Consider the following 24,294-nt stretch of genomic DNA (forward strand, 5'->3'; position numbering starts at 1 on the left):
ACTTTTCAAGGTACTTAGAACACTGCCTGGCATATATTAGACCCTATATAAGTATTTGCTAAACAAACATGATAGAAAATCCTTAAGTTATCTTTTCAATGTTATATAAATATACTGACTTTTTCACTGAAAGAGATACTAGGAAAACAAATAAAAATCAAATTACATTTCTATATATAACTCAAAAGGCTCAAATTTAGACTTTAAACATTAGCTAAAGAAATCTAATGAAGGGAAACTGAAAATTGAACTATACATATTAAATATTTGCTTATTCACATAATAGTTCTCACCTAGCTTTAGGCTCAACAATGTATCAAAATACATTTCTCGTGTCTCACGAGATGATGCCTGCTTTAATCACTTCCCATTAAACAATAACACATGTGTTTATTTGGGTGACTTATGCTGAAGCGGTATAAGGTTAGGTCCTACAAGGGCACAGTATAGTCCAATGAGCATGCAAAACATTTTTTTATCATAACACTGCTCACTATTATTGTCAAAGTATATATCTACTACTCCAATTAGTTAGTTCTACATTTATTGGGCTTTAGTTATTTGTCTTTTGATCATGCACTTCTTTTTGTCTTGTGGTAAGAACATACTCTTCACTAGAGAAAAGGAATAATCCCAGTCCAGGCATTAAGAGTCATCTTGGAAAATATCACAAAAAAGAGAGAAATTAATTTATCCAGAATTTAGCACATGATTAACCTATCTGCCTTGACCAGTAACTAAGCTAATCAAGAGGTCACCAATGAAGATGCATATATTAACATACATCATTTATGTCTCTGTTTTGTTTTCACTTTTCAGGCTAAATGTTGAACAAAACATAGGAAGATAAAATAAGATGCTCAAATTTAAGTGTCCAGTTGCCAGTTCAAAAGCAACTGGAGAAGCCTTTTTACCCAATACCCCTGAGGGACAGAAGTCTTGTTTGCTCTGCAGCAGCCAGACACAAAACACACACCAAGCGCTGAAGCCTGGACTGCCTTTTTTCCTGGGTAGTTCATAAGACCTTGTCAGGTCATGTGCCAAAGCTCAGCGCCTTCATCTCTGGCAGGAGAACCTCATGAGCAAAGTTTCAGATTTCAGATGAGATGTCACTGCCTTCAAGCATCAGCACTTACTCTCTATCTAATGGTTCATTCATTTGGCGGCTCTTCTAAGAACCATTAGCACATCCAAAGACTGTTGGGAAACTGGTATTAAAAATCCTGTGGACTCCTGAAGACAGGTATGTGTATCATTATCTTCATCCTTCCAGTGCCTCGGATTATGAAACTGGCTGAAACAGGGAAGCTAAGAGAACACACACACATATCTGTATGCTCTGCTAGTACCCACAAACACTTACTTAATGCACTGTCTGTCCTCAAGACAATAGTCACAGTTAAGGATAGCAATCTTAAGATTGAACAGAAAATAGTGAATAATCACCTTTTCTTGGTGGTGGATATTAATTAGTCGATGCACATTAGCTACCACTGTATACATACATTTCTTTCTTTTTTTAAATTAAAATATAGTTGACATACAATATTATGTTAGTTTCAGATGTACTACCCAATAATTTGACATTTGCATACATTATGAAATGATTACGATGGAAAGTCTAGTAACCATCTGTCCCCAGTTACCACAGTATTAGTGACCATATTCCTTATGCTATATATTACATCTCCATGGCTTATTTGTTCAATAACTGGAGGCTTGTATCTCTTAATCCCTTTCATCTATTCCCTGCCACCATGCCCACCTGACAGCCACCCTTCTGTTTTCTTTGTCTTTGAGTCTGTTTTTGTTTTGCTTTGTTTGTTTTTAAAATTCCACATATAAGTGAGATCATATAGTATTTGTCTTTCTCTGGCTTATTTCACTTAGCATAATATCCTCTAGGTTCATCCATGTTGTCACATACATTTACTACTTAAGATTCAGATATTTACTTGCTTTATATGTTGAACATATACTATTTGAGCCTAGTTTTGAAACTCAGAGCTTAAACCCTGGGCATTATAAAATTTGCTTCTATAGATTTGTGGAGAGGCATATACAACCATACTACATACTAATTGCCAAAGTGCAGTCCTTTCCTAGGTCCACATACATTATAAATTACTTCATGTCTATAGTCTTGTGTAAAGGCCATAAAAGATCCACTACTCAAGACCAGACTGCAACATAAAAGCCAAGTGATATTAGAAGGTGCGAACTTCATTTTAAGAAAAGACTCAAAGAGCAGAGAGACTGACAAAAGTATACTACTACTCAGCAATAATGTGTGTATATATAATCTATACTTATACATAAAAATTAAAAAATACATAACTCTCCCTTGGTGGAATCATGAATTAACCTTTCAACACAGATAGCAGAGAAGTATTCTTAGTAAAACCCTTGTCAGAATGAAATAGTTTTGTAAGCTGCAAAACTTTAGTACAATAAAAAATGCTGGTATTAATGGGGTTAGTTATTTTAGTACATTTAACACCATGTAGAGTATCAACATTTAGTCATTTGTGAGAAGGATCCTGCTACTCACTTCCTGGAATGCATTCATTTGTATCTGGTTCCTGATCTGCTTTTTGATCTACTCAGAAGAGCAACATTGAGAATAAATACCATTTTAACAGAAAGATTAAAGAGACATGAAAGTAAAACTCAAATGTCAGTTTCGCAACTAAGACTGCAGAATACATCTGACAGGTTTTCAGCTTGCTTTCGTCCATTCCCCACTGTGACTCTTTCTTTGCCTCTTTAAGGCCTCCTCTTCAACTAAAAATCTAACACAAGCATAGGGGATATTCAGCATCTTTTCCTCTCACTCACTGAACCACGGCATGGAGAAAGCAAGGAGCACTGGACTAGGAGTCATGCAGCCGAGATTCCAGTCCCCACCCTCCTACTGACTAACTACAGGAGCTTCAACAAAAGCACCTAATTTCTCTGAGCTTTTCTTATCTGTAAAATGATGATAAAAATCACTGCCCCACCTACTTCAATGAGGTTGCTGTCAACGTAAAATGAGAAAGACAAAACTATTACATAAAAGTAAGGAACGACCTTTGAGGAGCTCATTGCTGCATTTTATACAGGAAAGCTTAGTTAATATACCTTTTTATTATTATAGTGCAGGCAATTTAGAAAACAAAATCCTAGCACACAAATATAAATTATATTTTGCATAAATGCTGAACCACAAAAATTAGACTCATTTCCATCCCTCCCCCCACTATTACCCTATTCATTCTGTAATTGATCAAGTAATCCCTGATCCACTGACAAGCTGCAAGACATTGTGACTCCTTAACATTCAGAATCAGATAATTTCACCCTCAGCCTATACTTAGTTATTTACATGAGCAGAGGCAGGATCCCCACTCTTGCTCTGTGACCCTTTCCTTTGAACTTAAATTATTACCAATGATACCTAGAGATCTAAATGTTGAGACTTGAGAATCAAATACAGGAATAACCCAGGAATCCACTCCACTCTCCCTTCCTTCACAAGGAGTTCTGCAAGTCAGAGTAGCAAAAATCTGCTCATACCCACAGAAATAGAATTTCCTATTTATAGAAACCCTCGCTTCCTAAGGGTCTCTGATGAGATCCTCAAAACAGTATTACCAGCAGAAACCTTAAGAATACAAACAGTATTAAACACACCAAGTCAGAACCATTTTATAACTTAGGTACCATTCATCACATAGTGACAAATGACGTTCTTCTATTTATCTAACAGCTGCATCCCGGTGACTGCCCAAACCACCCCAGAACCTAATACACAGACAGACATGCAAATACATAAAGATATTTACCATCTTCAGCACTACGTACTAATTCTTCTGGCAGATTATCTACTTTTGCTTGATCTGTGCAGGAAAAATTAACAAATGGTTAACACGACTGACCCTTGGCGAGAAAGAACAATGAGAGTGTCCCTGGAAGCCCCCAGAGTTGAAAGCAATTAGTCAAGATGCGGTGAGGGGTGCAACCAAGATGTCTTCCCCAAAATACTTTCTCTTTAGATTAGCTATTTGAGCCAGAGCCATAGCGGGAGCTCCCATTTCAGCCCCGATGCAGCTTACATCAGCACACTGCTGCACACGGACTCCCAAGGGTTAGAGGGTTAGCTCAGAGCAAGCAATCGGTCGGCAGCAGGAGAAAGCACGGGGCTGCTACAGCCTCTCTATTCTTCTGGAAAGGGTAAGATGCTAGCCATGACTAACACCTTCCCAAACCCATGGTCATTAACAAATATTTCTGTGCGTACATCATCATTTGTGTATGCCTCTGGGAGCCTTGCTTGGGAAGTCAACTGAAGAGATGTAACTGGGGACCAGCTGCTAAGTGGAATCTTGGCAGGCTAGTGTGAGAGTGGGTATCGGTATTTGGAAGGGAGCGTACAGGAATACCCGTCAGCTGATGGTGATTTTTTTTTTAACCCTACACATTCCTGACTACTTTAAAACTGCACCATGGAAATAGCTCCATGCTTCTTAAACAAGAGGTTTGCCAAATTGGACAATTGTTGCTGGGCTTTTTTTCCCCTCCTCAGGGCCCATCACTAACATACGGAAGAACAATCAGGGCTATCCAACAAAGGATTGGACTCGCCTTCTCTGGAAGCATTCAGGCGGATGTGGGGGTTGGCCACCTGTTGAGAAGGCTTTAGAGGGAATTCCTGCATTGGGGGGAGTTTGGAATGGGTGACCTTCAAGGTTCCTTTCAACCCTGAGATTCCAAGATCTTTAGTAGGGTAAGGACTGCATTTCAAATTGGGACTACTGTCTTCAGAGCTCTGAAAATCTCTGAATTTTAGGAACTGCTTAGTGGCATGGCTTTTTCTTTTTCTTTTTCTTTTTAAATTCTGACTTTTCAGTCTCAGTTGCAGATGCATAAAAATATTCTAAACATGACAATGGTCATTTTTTAATCATATGAGTTTGGCAGGGGTTAACTTGCACTCAGTAACTTTTCTCATGACCATCTATAACCCCAGGGGTGTATCTTAGCTTAAAAATGAAAATAAAATAAAAAAAAAACCCTAGAAGTCATAATTTCTAAGTCTGTTTGTCTGGTTCACAGGTCCTTGTATACATTATGCTTTACGTCAGAAGAAACCCATCACTGATTAAAGCAGCAACCGCTGCGGAATAGAGTGCCTGAAGTGTTGCATGACAGGTAGTCTTTGGGCTTTTAGTTCCACTGATCAAAAGAAATGTGTGAAAATAAAGGATAAAAGAGAAAGCAAAGACCTTGAGGCCAAGCACTAATTCATCTCCATGTCATGCAAAACTCATCAGACATCCAACACTGTTATATTTAACACGGTCACTTCATGAACGCTCTTGATAATAGCTGTTGATAAACGCTGTTGATTTTGAGTCTCAGCTCTGCTGTATGACACGAAGCAAATTGCTTTACCTCTCTGAACTTCACTTTCCTCATCTGTAAAATGGGGATAACAATTCGTCCCTCATATGGTTGCTTATGTCAGTTAAATGAGGTAATTCATGTAAAACGCTTAGCCAAGTCTTGGCACATGGTGCTCAATCAATGGTAGCTATTATTACTAGACCCACTAGCTACTACAGTCTTAAAACTCACTATCCTTGAATAAACAGATTGGGATTCTTCAATTCAAAGAAATCTAGTGTTCTAGTAACCAAAAGTAACGCATTATTTTAAAAGAAAAGTTTCTAGGGTAAGTCTCTTCAGCTCACTCAGGAAAAGTTATTCTCATCTGTTAACCACCCCTTTAGGGGTTCCAGTGCACACAGCATGCAGTGAGGCCACAGAAGAGCACATAAGCATTTTTAAGCTTAGATGGGCGCATGGACAGTGGGGCAAACTTTATTCTCACTTGATGAATCTGATGAAATATCTTCTAGACTTTTGGAAGGCATTTTCCTAGCAGCTCTCCTTTCCAAAGTTTTCAAAACAGGACTGGGTTCTTCTTCTGAACCTGTTACAAGACAAAACCGATGAATACTGCACAATACAAAATTAAAAAAACAAAACCCAATCAAATTCTTAATAACCAGTGGGCATTGAAATGGTAGATTGAAAGGAGGCACTAAGCCATAAGCCACTGTATTTTTATTTACTCTATGAAGTACTCCACAGAAGCAAATAAAATTTCTCCACTATTAGTATGTCCTTAAAAAAGTAACTTTCCTGGTCAAGAAACAGTTTTAAGTATAAATGATACAGAAACAAGATTACCACATTAATTGAAATTTGATTTCTTAAGTCCTCTACACCTCTATTTTAGGCATGATTTGTTCTGTGCTGGACTTTGAATCTTTCCCCTTCACACTTCAGCTTTTGAAGACAGCCACAAAATGGTTTTAGAAGCATTAAAATAATTAGCTGAGAACCATAGAAGGCAGGATTCAGATGTTTTAACATCTGTGTATAATCGGGTACACAGATGGGTGAATTCTCCAGATCAACAAATGTAGGCTTTTTGGATTTCATGATCTGGTAAAATTTCCAACAAAATGTTGACTATATGAGGTAGTCAACTTTTTATTTTACTTAAGTATTTTAAGGCATGGGGGGTGAGGGACATAGGGTGGGGAACTCCCTTTCCTTTTATAAAAGGGAAGTCATTTTAGGACCACAAAGGAAAAAAGGAAAAGAAAAAGGGCACAACCACAGAATAAGAACAGTTCTTCAAATTAAATACATCTAATGTTTAAAAAAAAATCTCTCTAGAAAGTTCTTAATTTTTCCATTTTGACAGTGAAAACCCCGTCATGGACAAGCCCTCGTCTGAGTACTGTCATTCATCATTGTATTCTCAGTGCCTAGAACTGTGGCTGGCAATAGGCACTTCAAAAATAGTTGCTAAATCAGTGAATGATTCTATTAATGAGGCAATGAATTTGGGAACCACTTCTCTAGATAATACTTTCCTGAAATGCATCCCAGTTTTGCCCAATGTTATTAGGCATTCTACAGTAAATGGATTCTAGGATGAATTAGATTTGGGATGCTCCGTGTTCAAAATTTAAAAGGTTTCTTACTACAGACCTTCTCAGTGACTTTAATATGCTTTAATACACTAATTACGTGCATTATCTCCCAGCATTCCCTCCTCTTTTTTAAAAAGAACATATCGAGGTATTGGTTAGTCACGAGCTCAGCCACAAGTCAAACATGTCAGGCTGCTCACCAAAACTATGGTGCCGTTGTTGTCAGGTTCTTCCCTATTCTCACTCCACCCCCACCCATTTATTTAAAAAATAATTTAGGTTAGAGGATATAAAATGTGACTGTACCGTTTTATACCTCCTACCTGGCTTAGAATTTAAAAATAACTTCTCTGGGCTCTGTCTGGGTGCTTATTTGATTATTTCAGTTCCAGATAGGCTTTGTGCTGTTCAGTGCTTTAACACAGCTATGCACATTAAGCCATAGTCTCCAAAGTAAGTGCAAATTTTCAAGCTTTTCACTTCCTATGGGTCGATTTACCCTAGTAACTCACAAGGTAGCTTAGTAAAGGGCTACTTCAAGTTTAACATGCTGACTTATACTCTTGCCTGGTTTCAGAGACTGGAATTTCACTGCCGTTTCCTCACCAGTAACTAATGCTGAGGGGGCTTCAGCTTGATTAATTAGGATTAAAGGTATATTCTTTGGTTAGTGTTCAAGAGGCCCTACAGCTACTTGCAAAGGAATCCAAACCTCACAAGTCAGCCACTCAGTAAAGCTCATTTGTTTTCACTGACACTCAAGGGAGCTAGACAGTGACAAATTCTATTAATTTCCTACTAAGGAAGGTGATCAACACTAGTTGTTGTGCAACTTCGATTAAAATGTTCCAGCCAGAGAGCATCGTTTATCATTTTATCACCCTAATCAGGTAACTTCCTATTTGTTCCTGGATTTCTCTCCTAAAATACCCATGTTGATCAGAACAGCAAACTGAGACAAGCCCTGTGTTTTATAGCTTGGCTGAAACCAGTCCCTCCAAGTCCACTTAGATGAATGCAGTCATCGATTAAGATCTTCCTCCATTTAGCTAAGGCTAGAGCCAAAGAAATGCAGCAGGCCAGGCAATGGCCTTAGGTGGAATCAGGTGAAGTCATCTGACTGAGTCATACTTTAAAAGGGGAATATTCAACAGATAATTGAAAGAGAGAGGGAGAGAGTGGGAATGAAAACACCACAGCACAAGGAATCTGAGGGAAAGTTCCAGTCTTGCACTTGGTTCCTGGTACTTAGCCATGACTATCGTAAAAATATTGCTCCTAAAAGGGAAATATGTGCCCATTTGTGCCACTTTCTTGCCACAAATTTTACTAGAGACTTCTGTATGGACTGCCAATTAAGAAATTCTAAGTATTTCCAAAAGGAATGCTAGCTTGAATGTTTCAGAGTTACTCTCTAAACCCTCAAAGTTCTTTTTAAAATATTTCTGAAATCTAAAAATTTTATTGTTGATTAGTGAGAATAAAGTCAGATTCTGAAACACTGTCTTATGGGTAAAGCTATCTCAATGTAACACATCTGATTAAAGAATATAAAAGGAAATGTAATTTTTTAATTAAGAGAAGATAGGGAGAAGTAAAGTACAAAGAAGAATTTGGCACCATTTGGGATTGTCAAATTAATCCCAACTTTAAAAACTATATCATCCTTTACGTCAGCATCACATAAATCAACTCATTAACCAAATGGGTTAAAAACTTCAAAATGCTCACTGGAAGAATCTCTCCAGCTTTCTGCATAAGAACCGATGTTCCCATCTGAAAAGTCGGAGTCAGAAAAACCTTCGTTTTCTTCCTTTTTCTCTTGTCTCTTACATGACGATGCCAAAATCAATTCAACTTTACTTGTTTTTGTAAAGTTTTCTTTGTTTGCTGGGAGAGGAATGGGATGCATATTTCTGGGTACATTAATTGCCTCAGGAGCCTCTTTGAAGCCAGGCTCCTGGAAAGACCCTTCTGGAACTGCTGCAACCTCGCTTTCACTGTCCCTGTCCCCTGGGGGTTTTATAGTTTCAAAGGTCCCTACTTCATGGTCCACAGGAAGTGGTGAGGTCCCAGGGATCTCAACCCCACTTTCAGAACCACAGAGATCTACTGATAAATCAGTCACAGCTTTGCCTCTTCTCAACACTTTATCACGTTGGTTGACTTGAGATTTGAAAATATTCCTCTTAAGCGTCATTTCAGAGGCCTCTGAGGCTGTCCAGTAAAGGGGGGGCGCTTTCCCCAAGAACCTGGCCTGCTTTGACTGTGAAGGCTCCTTCCCAGGAGCTCCTTCCTTTGCTGACACTTGGAGCTGATAGCAAGAACCGTTAGACATTTCTTTAAGAAGTTTCTCAAAACCAGTATCAAAAGCACTCTCAGTTACTGATGGAGCCTCAGACTTTTTTATTGTTTCTTTTATTTCCTTAGGATGGAACTCAGAAGCAGCTTGCCTGGGCACCTCCGTACTACCTATTAACCTTGCTGAATAGAGAGTCCCTGTATCGCTGTCGTATTTTGTACAGGAGGTTCCGACTGTTTCCTTCAGTAGTTTTTCTAAGCCAGCATTGAATTCAAGGAGCTCTGATTTAGGCTGAATAATAGTTTCCCTCACAATTTCTGTCACTTCCTTAGGTAACACTTTGCCATCCTGAGCAACAGTAGAACCAGATGAGCTAAGGGTTTGTTCTGATGGAGACATATGGGCAGCTAAGTAAGATCCAACCTCATGAGTTTCATCGGGAACTACACTGGAAGAATAAAAATCCTTTCTGCCTGGAACTATGAACTCCATTGTAGCCCGTGGTGAGACAACTCCCAGAGAATTCTGGGGGTTACCTGCTACCCGCACTCCTTCAGGAAATTCTGCTTTTACTTTTCCAGAAACTGCTTCCTTCCCAACTGGATAACTCAACAAAGCTTCTCTAAGTAGCTTCTGTAATACAGCATTTACATCATTCAATGCAGGTTTGGGTGGAAGAGTAACTTTTTCTATAGTCTCTGAGATTTCCCTTGGAGAAGGCAGTGCCTTATCCTGAGGAGCAAGATGAGCATCTCTGGAAGAAGGCATATCTTGAGGACAGTTGGCCATATCCCCCCAAAAACCCTTCCTGTGACGATCGGAAGGCTGATCTAATAGGTGAGAACCTTCTGCAGCCATCTGAGATGAGCTCTCCGTGTTTAGCTGGCACTCACCACTTTGAGCTTCCTGGGAGAGAGCAGTATTTCCCAAAGTTTCTCCCCTCTCTGGAAAAGGAGCTATTATCTCTCTCTGATAGGCTGATGTGTTCTGACTCTGTTCTATCCCTTTTTCAAAAACTCTACTCTCTGCAGACTCAGAGTTGATGCTAGTGGTAATGGGTTCACACTTGGTTTGCAAGGGAGAAGGTGGATTTCCAGTTGCTTCCTTCAGGAGTTTGTCTAGACTAGTAGTCAGAGGGTTCAGATTGACCTTTGGAGGAGCTACTGTTTTGTCTACATGCTCATTAATGATCTCCTTAGGTCTTTTGGCTTCTTTCTCAGTATTGGTAAAATCTGTTTTTTGAGGCCATGTCGTATTTTCAGAAACACCTGGTTCAAGTACTTGTTTTTCATGAAATTTTCCACCAGGAGGCTGGATTACTGGTGATGCAGCTTCTGCAAGCAGCTTCTGTAAGCTATCGTTAAACGTGTCTTTGTAGTCTTTAGACAAAACGGTTGTTTTCACTATGGATTCTTGGATCTCTTGATCAGAGTAATCCTTTTCTTCCTTGAACGCTGGAGTAACAAACCATTCCGTATTTTTCCCCATGTTTTTCTTTGATGACTCATTTCCTGGCAACTGATGAGTGAACTTTCTGGGTGGTCTCAGTGGAAATGTGGTTTCATCTGGTAACACCTGGAGTGTGCCCTCTGAATTTAATTTCTCTATTTCCTCTCTTGCCGGAACTTTTTTCTGGCTTAGAAGCATCTCTCTTTCATGGGTATTTTTCCCTGATGATTTACTATCACTGAAGTCTTTGTGTTTCTGGCTATTAAAAGGCACAGAATTTATTTGGCTTGTTGTGGTAGTTTTCTTCTCAATATTATCTTGATTGTTTGGATTGGCCTCTAAGTCCCAAAACTTTCTCAAATTCTCAAATTGAGAGTGATTATAGACCTGTTCTGTACTGGGCTCATCCATTCTTTCTTTTAGGGACATAACTTTAAAGCTGGGGTTTGATTCACCAACTAGAGGTCTGTTTTCCTCCAGAGGAGTATGTATTTCACTCCCAACGTTTGAAGGATGTTGCAGTGGCAGTGAAGAAATGTCCTTTTCAGAACGTAAACTCTCTGTCACTGGTAATCTTTTTACAGGCTCAGTTGTCTTATTCTGAAACAGAGACACTTTAACTGACTGGTCAGATGAAAGGTAATTTTTGGATGGACCTGATGTTTGGGGCCTGGTCTCTTTCGGTGTCTTTGAGGAATAAAAACTGGAGAGATGGGCTACTTGGCCATCCTTATCTAGGACCACTTGTTTGACAGTGATTTGATTATTGTGTTTACTATGGCCAGTAGATAAACTGTCCATGGACGTCACAGGCTGACAGGCTTTAGCAGAAGGTCGTTCCTGACTGAATGAAGTTGTGGGTTCTTTATGAGTCAACTTAGTAGCAGCTTTCTCACCTTCCCAAAAGGATATTCTGTCACTCACTCGTTTGTATTTCTCCCTTTGCACTTGGCTCTCGGGAACCTCACCAGCCTCTTGTAGTTGGACCTCAGGCTTCTTCCAAGGAGATCTGTTGTTGGCAGCACCAGGTGATGGCTCAGTATCCTCTGGTTCTAGAGAAGCTTTTAGAATGTAAGTATCTCTTCCTTTGCACTCTCCCTCTGCCTTCATGCTGTCTTTCAAACTCAGTTCTCTGACAATCGTTGAAGAGTCAAAATTCACTTCTGATTTTCCTCTATTTTTTTCATAAACGTGAAGCTCAGGCTCTGCTTCACCTAAGCTGCCAACACCCTTAACATTGCATGGAACGTGGTCTTCTGCATCAGATCCTTTGCGAATGCTGTAGGAATAGCTATTGGTTGGAGGAAGTACCTCAATTCCTTCTCCTATGTTTTTTGAAACTTGGCTGTAGTCCACAGTTTTATTCTCTTGATTTGGGCTGTAGATTTCAAATGGTTGCAATATGCCTGGGCTTTCCTTGCCTTGTGGGGACAAGTGAATAGATTTGGGCTTGATATTCACAGTACCATCTCGGCAATTTCCAGAAGGCAGCATATTTTCCTCAACCTGGAACATTGAATCAGATCCTATAGGTGTCAACTCAACTTTGGTGGAAAACAGAGCCTTTGAGCCATTTTCTTTTTGACTGGTATCATCCATCACCAAGGCAAGAGCAATCCATGCCTCTGAGTCTGTTTTTTCTCTGGACTCTGTTCCTCGAGGATGTTGGAGAGATACCTCACTGCCATCTGAATGAGAACTTCGGTTAAACCAGTCTAGGACTTTAGATATGGAATCATCAGTTGTCTTCCTTATCTCAGTGGCATATGGACCAGAGCATGAAGACGTCTTAGCTCTCAGGGCCTTACCTTGCTGATGGTCTTTAGAACTGCAATCTGGCACCTGAGATGGCTCAGGCTCAACGTGAGACAGTTCATCTGTAACACAGAAATGCTTTTCTAAATAAGAAAAGACAATGCTTAAAGAATTATTATTCAGTCACTCACATTTTCTTTTAAAGAGGCACTTTGTACTTAATACTTTTCACACAGTAGCTGTTTCCATCAGCATTTATCAGGAGTTATAATGTAAGCCATCCTAATTAAGATATTCTATCAAAGATGCTCTACAACAATAAAGAAAGGTAAACACAGACAGACCCATGGAAGTAGGGGGTGTAGGGAGAATTGGGAAATTTCTTTCAAGTCTCTGTTTTATTTTTAAAATTCATGTGAATTTTGTATTCTGATCCACATTACATTTTAAGTATTAGTTTTCTCCTAGTCGCAAATCTTTGCATGTAACGGACACTCCAATAAGATACACCACATTGATTTTATGACACCACCTATCCACTGGCACATCCATAAACCCTAGACAGGGCTTATGCTCAGGTTTGAGAAACACAGACTTAGATTTCAGGAGTCGGAAAAACAACTTTTAGGGAAAATGAAACAAGGAGTTCCCTCCAGAACATCAGAATGGCACAGTGAGGATATCTGCATTCCTGGGCCTTACTCCTGATATACTGAACCAGAATCTCTGAAGATGGGGCCTAGGAACCTTTCCTCCCAGCCATCCAGTGATTGCTTTGCTTACTGGGGCTTGAGGACCATGGTCTAAGAGGCTCCTCCACCATCCCCTACTTCCCTCCTACAGGTTTTAAGTTGGAGGTTGTTTTTGTGAGACAAAGTAAAATGAGGACTGATGGAGAATGTGATTTCTACCTGCCCCCTGATGTTTTCTAATCAATAGCTAGGAGGTTGAGAAGGATATTTAAGTTCTCTCTAAGCTGTGAAGAAAGCAGGGAGAGCCCTTGCTGGGCCCTGATCACAGGGCGTGTGGTACGTGCAGGTGAGGGTGCTCAGGCTTTCTTTCCCTTTAGTTAAGACGCGGGTGTTTCAGCATTTCTTCCTCTTCCTGCTCAGCTGTAAGCTACACAATACAGGTTCCTGAAAATCATATGAGCTGAATTCTTACGAAATTCAGTTACATTTCAAATACACCAGAGGAGGTATCAGTTAATAAAATTCTCTCTTTAATTTTAATCAGTCAACTCTGGCTAAATGTGAAAACAGTCTTATACAATAATTGGCATATAGTGGATACTGGTTTCCTTTCTGAATTATACATTATATTATTAAATATATGCCAATAATGGTAAAGTTCCTTTGAGAAATCTTTAAGTATTCTTTAACTGTTAGTCTGTTTAACAAAAGACTAATGATGGGGGGGGGGAAATGCTTGTAACATACTGTTAGCCAAGAAAGAAGTCTGGACAGTTAAAGCATAATTTTAAATTATATCCATACCTGAAAATTATTGAAAGGCCCTACAATGACATGTTGGCAATAGTTAATGCTGGGTGATGACATCACAGACGATAACTGTTTTATTCTGTGTGCATTTCTTTTCAAATGTTTTTATACTTTTCAAAAGATTATGTATATTACTTTAAAAATAGAGTTTTTTAAAAATTCAATGCCAGGATGTTTTGTTTCCTTTGAGGAATCCTTTTGTTTTGTTTTCCTCTAGTATAATAATGAGTGTGATATTGATTGTCCTGAAACTCAGAGCTAGTCAAAGTCTTATAATTCACACAACTAGAGTTTACTATTTTTTGTTCTTTTTATGTTCCATTATTTACTTGCATATATTTTTGTGGTAAGCAGGGTATTAATGAGTAAGCAGAACTTAGTTTATAAGCTCTGAGGCCAGAAGGCTTATCTGTCAATCAAAATGGATTTAGCTGGGGTTTTCTTCCCAAATTTCATGGTAAGTTGGGATTTAAAAATCACAAATAAATAGTTGATACAAAATTATAAAGGTAGTCAGTCAGAAAGCAGGTGGAAAAACAGAAAAGGTTTACCAATTTTTTTCTATGGATTATAACAAATGAAAATATTACCATGGAAATTTTTTTCATCTTTTGGATAAACATTTAAGCAAGCATCATCCAGTTAAGTGCTAGTGTTGACTCAAACTTTAGTAATTTCCTTAAAATGAGTTACTTTATATCTTGAAGAACCACCTGCTAATTTTTAATTAAAAAATATTTTGTTCTGTTCAAAAGATTTCAAATGTCCAGGGGGAGGGGTGTTGGAAATGCTTTGTCCTTTAAGAAGTGGATTGATCTGAACAAGCATGAAACTGTAGGGCTGGGCAAAAGTGACTAAGGGTCAACTTAATACTGCCTGATAAGGGAGGGGGAGAGCAAATGATTTAGTAACTTAACTGTTGCTATTGTAAATTTTCCTGACTATAAAAATTATCATAGGGTTGGATTAAGACTTAGTGAAGATGGGAGAGAGTATACAAAACGATTTTTCCCATTTTTTTTTAAACATAAGAATTATGAAGTAAATTGTGTAGGTATGAGAAAGTGGGTTGAAGCATCTTCTGAGAGTTTTAAGATCTTTAAGAGAAGGCTAGGTAGCAGGTTAGCAGGAAAAAGCAGTGCTCTCACTGCCTCTCAACTCATACCAGCTGAAGGAGAAAGTTCCTTCAGAGCATTTAAAGTCTAGGAACAAATGGATGGAGGCCCTGGGCAGGCCAAAGTATGAAGCTTTTTAATAGTAAGCATTTAAAGTCCAGTTTTCCATCCTTTGAGGCTAGAGTGAAGCTTCTCCTGAAATTAAAAGAGAAACCAAAGTTTGGTTAAACGGTAATTGATAAATTTGCATTAGGTGAATAATAATATATTTACTCTGTACAAAGGTATCAGTGTATGTTTAATGCTCACTCTGTATGTACACCTTGATTTAACTTAAAGGACTATAATTTGTTTAGTTAAATAATTGATAAAATCACATTTTTCAGGATTAAGCATACTGGACCAGAAACTGTAGTATTTTTGTTCTTTTAGTTATTGGGGATTGAGAAAAACCTCCAAACCCATTAAGAGGTATAAACATTCCCCAGCGGCATCTGCCTGAATTTTAGCTGGAATACCCAGAAGGCAAAAAGAGGCTTCTATCAGGCTGCTTGGCTGGCCTGGCCATCCCAAGCTCACTGGGTCAGTTTTGTAGCCTGGTAGTGACAGATCTCTTACCAGCAGGGCTCTGAGACAATTCTGATTCAAGGCTTGACAATTCTGATGAGTTAGCTTTGTGTTCATCGATGGTGTGTGAATTCTCAGTGGACTGTGGTCTTGCAGATAAAACTTCCTTGGGAGAATCGTGCTCATTAATTGGAAAAGAGTCAGAAGTCGTTGGCTGATGTGTTTCAGTTTTTGATGTACTTGGGCTTGAGGCTGATGGCTGAAAAGGCAAAGGCTTTCTGTATTGGGAAGGCTTAGGGTCATTCCAAAAGTCATCTACGTCACCTGCATCTTCTGCTCCATTCTTCAACCTGTCAGATTCTAAAACACTGAATTCTCCCACTTCCCGGCCATGGATGAGTCCAGGACTCTGTGGGAGTTCATCCTTTACTGCAGAGAATCTCACGTGTTTTAATGGCTCCAGTGAGTTTGAGGAAGAGTCATCTTCTAGCGAATGCTCATGCTCCTTCTCAGAAATTCTCTCGTGGATAGTTAGGACAGGAGACACAATCTTGCTTTTGGGTTCAAAGTTTTGATGAAAACGAACAGTTTCTGAGTCTGTGCTACTGGAACTGGAATTGCGTTTCAGGATCCCTCTTGGAGCCCCACCTCTGTTCAGGGAGTCTGCCCTTTGTCTAGGAAGAGACTGGTTATCATCCCGCTTTAAATCATGTGATTTGTAGATCATTTTCCTGGCTTTGGGGATTGGAGGCTTGATTTGGGACCCATTCTCAGGACCTGGAAAAGTCTGCTTTGGTTTCTCTAACTTTTGGCTTGAAATGTTTGGGAGAGATGATTTTTCTTTTGATTCTGACAACTCACCTGAAAATTAAAACATATTAGATGATATACAAAATGAAGAGTAACGCTATAATTTAAAACGTCTATCATAGATAGACAATCTACATTTAGCAAAAGCACTAAAACATTAAAGACAATAAGGCATGTAGCATTAGTGCAGCATTAGTTCATGCATGAACTTCACTGAACTGTACATGTAAGATTGCTGTGCTTTACATACATACTTTGTGGTATTTTCTACTCAATAACAAAATTTTTTTAAACAATTTAAAAAAATTCCTCAAGGAGGGTAAAGGAAAAACACAAGTCACTTTAAAAAAATTCATGCATGGAAACCAGAAAATGGGAGCTCAATTTTTTAAAAAGGAAATCTTAATACTTAAAACAAAAATTACTTTTGTCAAAAAGTTAAAAAAAAAAAAGAAAAACAGGTAACATGTTCCAGTGACTTTTTCCTGTAAAATACTTTATGCTATGTAAATTGTATACAATGCAGAGGAAAAATATACTAATATTAAAACAGGCTAATTGAAATTCTTAACTCTACTGTTTGTTAATTTTCTACCCTTTGCCCAATCTTTAATGTTTGTGGAATCTTCTTACAGTTGTTTTTGAAGAGATTAAATTGTCTAATACTTCTTCTTAGTGGTGTGCAAGAATGGTAAAATTCCGTAAGAGGCAGACTTCAATCAATTAAGCCACAAACCTGATCAAATGCTTCTGAGACGCTGGGCTGATAATTACAGATTAGAGGATTGTAACATTGTCTAGTGGATTTTTTTTTTCTTGAGGCAAACTCTTTGAATTTTAAATAGAGAACTGTGTCTGTACATGGTACACATCCAATAAGTACGACTAAGTGAATGATGGAATGCCTCAGGTCAAAAAATTTCCCAGTTCACTGAGGGGAACCCAAGGCACGGAGGTCACACAAGTGTCAGCTCCAAGACTGGAATGCATGAACTTCCAGTTTCTAAAATTTCTGCTTCCTTCCCTCAGGCAGGAAACCAATGGGCATAGGAGAAGAATAAGAAAACCATCAGGACTTTTCACTTTCTCTTGAAAGCTATTTTAGTTACAGGAACTCTGAGAATTTCCCCTAATCCATAGATAACAAAGATAAAAATATCTAGCCCATAAAAATAATATTTACCCTCTTTTGAAGTCTGAAAGAAACCAGCCCTTCCATTTTCTGACTGTTCATTTTTGGTTTGTTGAGATAAGTGATCTTCTGGCAACATGGAGCTATTAAACGGATTCCTCCTTTGCTGGGGAAAAATATTGTTTATTAAATTCACCTTAAATGTCAAAATAGCAACTCAGTGTCAGCAAATGCTTATTATCTCCTATATTTGATAATTTTATCCAGTAAATTCTATCTGGAATGTTTGAAAAATGATTTTCTTAGTTAATCTGGTTAGCATAGAATTACCAATACATGCCATATCAGAAAAAAATCAAAACAACTGTAAAAATATACTCTGTTTCAGAGTCCTACAAAGTTAAACCAGAACCAAGCATTCCAATCTAACTCTCACAGAGGTGAGAAAACTTGAGCCTGAACATATCAAACAGCTGGTCAAGGTTAGGGTAAACCTGAGACTCTAACCAGGGCAGATTCCCACCAGTGCTCTTTCTACTGCATGAGACTCACTCCAATAGATGTTAAAGCTGTACTAAATATAATTGTAATTGATCTTTCCTATAAGGATTTAAAAGACACATATCAAGGTATTGAAGCACTTCATAGTCACTATTATGATCACCCATTCTAATAATAGACAGGGTATCAGTAAATAGAATTTTTTATTAACATAAGACTGTATATCAATGCTTACTCTCTGTAGTTTCATAAACTGACAGTTCCCTCCCACAGCAGACCTCTGACAGAGATTCAGGAAGCCATGAATAGGAATTAGGACTGACATGGAACTAATAAGCCACATTCCATACGCTTAAAAAAGGCAGCTCCCAAAAGCTTCAGACTTTTTATTCTTTAGGGCAAAAAATCTAGGTCTTCAGCAATGCAGTATCATGGTATTCATAAAATTTTCCACCACAAGAGTGATCTCTTATATTAAATTGTAAAAATTATCCGTATTTGGTAGGAAAAAAAAAGTACTACAAAATCCTCTTTACTTCATGATGCTTTGATAAAAAGAGAAAAATGGCATTCCTGCCCCAAATGAGACTTTCAAAGTCTGAGCTCAATCTACCTTGACTGGAGATGCAGCTGACTTCCTTGTGTCTTCCTGGGATGTATCAATCATGATGGAAGCTGGATTTACCACACTGGAACTGCAAACGAAACAGAAATTCAGAAAATAAAAACTCACCCTTGGAGGAAGCATAAATCATGCCTCTGAAGCCAAAAGCTATTAAGGCAGGATAGGAGAGGAAGTCTGTAAAATCAAACTGTCAGGAAGGGAGAGGGAGTGCGAACCTAGAGATGATTAAGCAGCAGAGCAAAGGCAATGGTAGAACAGAAATGAAAGACAGGCATGAGACAAGACAAAGCCATCCATGAGAAGCCTTGATGCTTGTATCATGGTACCAGGCACACAGGAGGTTCGCAATTTAAATTTGTAGAAATAAACCTGCCTCAAAGTCGGAAGCTAACAGCAGGTGCAGACTAGAAAGCGAGCAGTTGGTTTCAAGGAGGGAACGTCCCTGCTGAAATAAGGTCCCAGAGCATTTTAGAGATTCCATAGACCAGGGCCAGAATGGCAGTGCTTACTCTAACTCAGGTAGAAAAAAGGTAAGAAAAGACTCAGGTGAGACAAGCGATTTGAATATGGAACAGAGGAAACAGCAGATCTAAGAGCTGCTTTGCCAGGAGAATGGCGAATGGGGACAACTTCCTGGGAACTCTCAACCCAACTCTCCAGGCTGGACAGGTGAGTTCCTGTTCAAATACAAGAGGACAAGCAGAGCATCCAGAAGACAGGGGGAGGTTAGAAGCCAGGAGCTGGCTTAGAGGAGTGAGGATTCTCTAGACCATGGTTCCCTCTCTAAGGGACAGGGCGGCCCTAGGGTGAGAGCATGGGGAGGGTGAGTAGAAAAATGTGAGTTGAGCCGGCTCCCTCCTGAACAACCACTCCCCTGGCCATTGAGTAAGAAGGGGAAACGAGGGCCCTCGAGAAAGAGGAAAATCACCTGCTCGGACTTCCTGTTCCAGTGGCCTTGCCTCAGGCATAAGACGCGAAGTCACTATTGGCTGAAAGCACTGTGCCTGGTTAAACTCCACTAGTTCTCCTTACGGCATCAGAGTCAAGAACTTGGAAAAATACCTCGGAGAGAACTGGCTTTTCACCACTCGGCTAAGGAACTGGAGGTCGGGAAGGGGAGCACTTCGCCCGAAGGCCTCAGAGCCTTGCCCCAGACTATTGTCAGCAAAATCGTGGGCTAGATGTTCCTGCAGCTTCATTTCCTTTCCTGCCCTCAGAACCTCAATTGTTATTTTTGTACAGAGTTAGTCCCAAGAACAGGCTGAACACTTGAGGAAGCCATGTTTCCTTCTGTTAGCCTCCTCACTGTTCCAGAAGGATTACCTCAACTCCAGCCAAGGCAAAAGGAGAAGAGGCAGATGTGTATCAAATACTGCCTGATCACCGGATGTGAGAAAGAGGGGAAAAAAGGATGGGGAAGGGAAGGGCAGGGAACAAGAGTAGGAACTTATAATGGAGCCAGAATTAAGGCTAAAAGAAAAACACATTACAAGAGGCCTCTATTCTTGCAATAGGCGACCACAAATTTGAATCAAGTTACCTAGCAGCCAATGTGCAAAAAGAAACCTGGTCACTGATAGAATCCACAGTAAAAATAGCCAATAGCTCAGGACTAGAAAGCAGTGTCTCTTGAGTGTCATTTTAAGAAACCAGTGAGTGATATGAGGAACCTTACAGCAAATGCTGTGTCAGTTTCTCAGGGGTTTTGGATTATCTCCCTTAATAAATAAAGCAGTCACACAATCAGAGGACCTGAGCCAGTTGCTGATGGGTGGCGTCCCCATGGAACAGCCATCTTTTCCTGCTATCTTTCTCCTTCCCACTTCCCATTCACTAAGAATAAAGGATAAGCAGAGACTCTCACTCTCATACCTCTGCTCTTTGGACATCCAATTCCTGCGCCTCCTGGCCCCCAGCTCCGACTGCCTCTGTTTCACATCACATTGTCCCCTTCTCAGAGATGAAACCAGTCTCTCTCTTACTAAACTCTATGTAGCCATGGATTTATGCTATACAGCCTCATTCCATACATACATAGCTCACTTCTCATAGTAAACTGGGAGATCCCTCCAGAGTACCTGGAACATCTTTCTATCCCCAACAATGCCTTGTTCAGTGCCTGGTACCCAACTGGTGACTGAACAATTGAAGGGCAACTGAGCCAGTGCCAGGGAAGGCAGCATCAGACGGGGACCATGGTTTTGGTTTTGGTTTTTATCTCTGTTACCTGCCAAACTACAATGAGGAACATTATTTAGGTTTTAAACAAAACGTCTGTTCCTGCTGTTCAGAAAGGTCTAGAGAAGAAACGAGGCACTCAGAACACACCATCGGACACTAAGATACCAGACACATACAGTATTCACTGGGTTACCTTGTGGTTGTGACGGACAGAAAATGGAATGAAGGTGGGATACCCTTAGCTACAGTCTGCAAATCTGCCTAACTAGTAAAAAATTAAAACAAGAGTTTGAGATACAAGACTCTGTCTCTGAAAATGTAGCTACTTCCTCGATCAGGCTCTGGCTTTGCTTCTCTTAAGGGATACAACAGTGTGTTGCTTGCCTGCCTTTTACTGGGCAGTCATCATTACAGCAACCATCTTATTCTCAATTGATTTTTGCAACATTCCTGTTTGAGGTATGTATCCTTCTCCCCATTTTACTTGTAGGAAAACTGAGGTTTTGAGGGGGTTAAGAGCAGAGTTACCTGTTCTATGTGACAAAATTAATGAAAGAGTTGGAGATTTGCACCAGGTGTGTCTTTGTCTGGCTCCAAAGACAATCAGTGTAATGGCTGAGCTACACTGCCTCCAATTTCTTGCATTAGCAAAGCAGTTTACGGCAAGAAGACTGAAGTCTGGGTGATTTTTTTCCCCAGTGACTCTCACACCTGTCACTTCCTCTCCACCCCTACTGACTCCTCCTTTATTTCTGTCATCTCCAGCAGCCTCATATCTGACTTCTTGACTCTCAAGTTCCAATTCCCCTAATCCTCTCAGTATGCCACCAATAAGCTGGAATGGTCTAAAACATAACTATGATCATATCCCTCTTCTGCTCATTACCGTTCCCCAGATCCCAAGCCCAGTGGAACAAAGCTGAGGTCTGAACTTCTCAGCAAGGAACTGGAGATGCTCCACCATCTGTCCTAACGCACCTTCCCACTCCTCCTTCCTGCTGACCCTCATCCAAACATGCCTCATCCCTCTCTGCCTCCGCCAGCCTTCCCTCAGCCCCTCCCACAAGTGTTTGCTCTGCTCTCTTGACCCAAATCCTCGCTACCAACTTCAAGCCCAGTCCAAATCTCACCTCCCTTGTGGTGCTGCTCCCCTGTTGACCCAGCTGGAAGTGGGTCTCCTGTCTCAAATTTTACAGCCCATTTTATCGGCACTTTGGAATTGGGCCTTGCTCCCTGCCTGGCATTATTTATTATCATGTGATCAGATAATCATATATGGATGCATTATTTTTCCTAAGAGAATATAGTCTCTTTATAGCCAGATGCTGTCTTTTGTTTCTCAGAACGCCTCTCAGAGGGATTAGATTTCTATTCTCAGACTGTGTCCTGAATAAAAGATATTCAATACATTCCACATGATGAGTTCTTAAAACTGTACAGCAAGCCAAAGTTCCCACCTTGTGCTCTGTAATTTCTTCCCTCAGGCACCCATCAAAAACTACCTGCAATACTAGACGTAGCACTTAGACAAAATGCGTTTACTTCTGTAGGAAGATTATTAAAATATTAGACTATGATATTGCTGTTAGGGCTCTCCTCCTGAAAGTGTCTGCATTTTAATACAAATCTTTGAAAACTTAACTAAAAAAATAATAATAATGTTAGGTGCTGTGGTAGCTTTTGAATCTTGACCAGCCTTTCTCTCTAGAACAGTTAAAAATAACAACAGACATACCTTCTTTTGAGATATTTTTCTGCTTAAATAGTAACAGTATCTAGAATCAGAAGCAAATTTTGCAAGTGATTTTTTGCCCCATGTTTTTTGTTGTTGCTGATTTCTCCCTTCGGACTGTTAACACCCTGGAAGCTAATGCTGTGCCCATCCCTGGCTTCCAGCACTGTGCTAACACGTGGTACACTCCGTGAGGCTTGAACACGTGAACAAATACAGGAAGAAATGACTCAGGAATTGAGTGAAGCAAATCAGGAAATATGCTATGCCAGCCTTTCAAGTCAGTATTTTTTTAAGTAAAATATTACTTCTCTGGTTCTACCATACTTCATGCTACAGATTTATCTAACACAAACATTCCCAACCAAGCATAAGGCACTCTGATGTCACAGTGAAACTATCCTTCACAACTGATTTGGGTAAATCCAAGATCCTGTAGGATTAAGAAGGATTCTTTTAAGAGCTCAATGTAATTGATTCTGTGGGGCAGACCTCTGAGAAATGAAATGTTCACATCACTGAATCTGTGATCAATCCAAGGACAAAAGATCAAATGCATTGTCCCATAGATTGGCTCATCTCTAGCCTGCCTTTGGGAGCAAGTGAAGTGCCTGACACTGAGTATTACTGAGGGTAAAGGCAAGTAGCTAATCCTTCTGGGAGAAGGAGATAGATATATACAAACAAAAGCCTTCCAGGAAAAAGCATTAGCGGGAGAACACCATTTCAGAGCTACAGACATGGTGTTAATTGATTGGTTCTCATTCAACAGAGGGTAGAGGGAGACTGGTGTCAGAAGTGTGTTATCACTGAAGCACAGGCAATGAAGCTCAAAGACTAGCATTTTGACCTCACTAAGATGACTTTACAATGAAAGAGTATTTTAATTCTACCCAAAACAAAGTAAGGTGGGGATGCCGAGATTTTGCTTGCAAGAAAACTCACGGTTTTCTCATCATTTCACAGAGAAGTTCCCAGAGGAAAACCTGCCAATGTCATGGAAAGAAACACCATGGTGCAGGCTTTATCTTCTTCTCCCTGACCTCATTTTAGAGACATTTTCTAGGAATGTTTTTGATCAATGGACACTACAAACCTTGGCAGCAGCCAAGTTCACTTCTACCTCTGTGGCATCTAGTTTTCCATCTTGAATGCTCCTCTCTTGTAGTTGTCCAAATTTGAGAATTCCCCTCAAATTTTTTTTCATCTTTTATAATCACCAGAATTCATGGTATAGGAATGCAGTGAGGAATTCTTGGTAACGCAAAACAACGAAACCTGGACACTGCTGATGCCACTCTTACCTTGCAGTTCAGTTTTTTTCCTCCCACCCTTCCTTTCTTTTTCTACTGTCTCCCCCTGGGATCCAAACCACTTCATTCACTAATTTATTACTCATTTGTTTATTCATTAACCCCTCATTCACCATTATTCTTTATTTCATAATTGATTAGCTCATCAACTATTCTCATTTAATCACTCAATCTCTCAATCTTCATCTATTCATTCATTTATTCCACAAGACATTTGTTGGACATTGTTGTAGATGCTAGGGATACAGCAGTGAACAAAATACATAAGCAAAAGTCCGTTTCTTCCTGGATCGGAGGGGAGTGGACAACAAATGCATA

The 24,294-nt window shown here is 39.7% G+C and overlaps 1 protein-coding gene across 20 annotated transcripts in view; it reads right to left on the reverse strand.

The window, feature by feature from the left end:
• Positions 1 to 24,294, reverse strand: part of SYTL2 (synaptotagmin like 2) — a 99,539-nt gene that overhangs the window by 16,838 nt on the left and 58,407 nt on the right. For 7 of the 20 annotated variants that reach the window (XM_031460473.2, XM_064492772.1, XM_031460475.2 and 4 more), the window contains 7 exons: positions 18,739 to 18,820; positions 17,676 to 17,790; positions 15,734 to 16,543; positions 8,724 to 12,620; positions 5,876 to 5,977; positions 3,828 to 3,881; positions 2,552 to 2,599 (listed from right to left, as the gene is read on the reverse strand). In XM_031460473.2, coding sequence (XP_031316333.2) covers positions 2,552 to 2,599; positions 3,828 to 3,881; positions 5,876 to 5,977; positions 8,724 to 12,620; positions 15,734 to 16,543; positions 17,676 to 17,790; positions 18,739 to 18,820 — 5,108 coding nt within the window. Of the gene's footprint in view, positions 1 to 2,551; positions 2,600 to 3,827; positions 3,882 to 5,875; positions 5,978 to 8,723; positions 12,621 to 15,733; positions 16,544 to 17,675; positions 17,791 to 18,738; positions 18,821 to 24,294 lie in introns of those variants that run through there. The other 13 variants (XM_064492778.1, XM_031460482.2, XM_031460483.2 and 10 more) reach the window with 6 other exon arrangements.

Source organism: Camelus dromedarius, chromosome 12 (assembly GCF_036321535.1).
Source record: "Camelus dromedarius isolate mCamDro1 chromosome 12, mCamDro1.pat, whole genome shotgun sequence".
NCBI lineage: Eukaryota > Metazoa > Chordata > Mammalia > Artiodactyla > Camelidae > Camelus > Camelus dromedarius.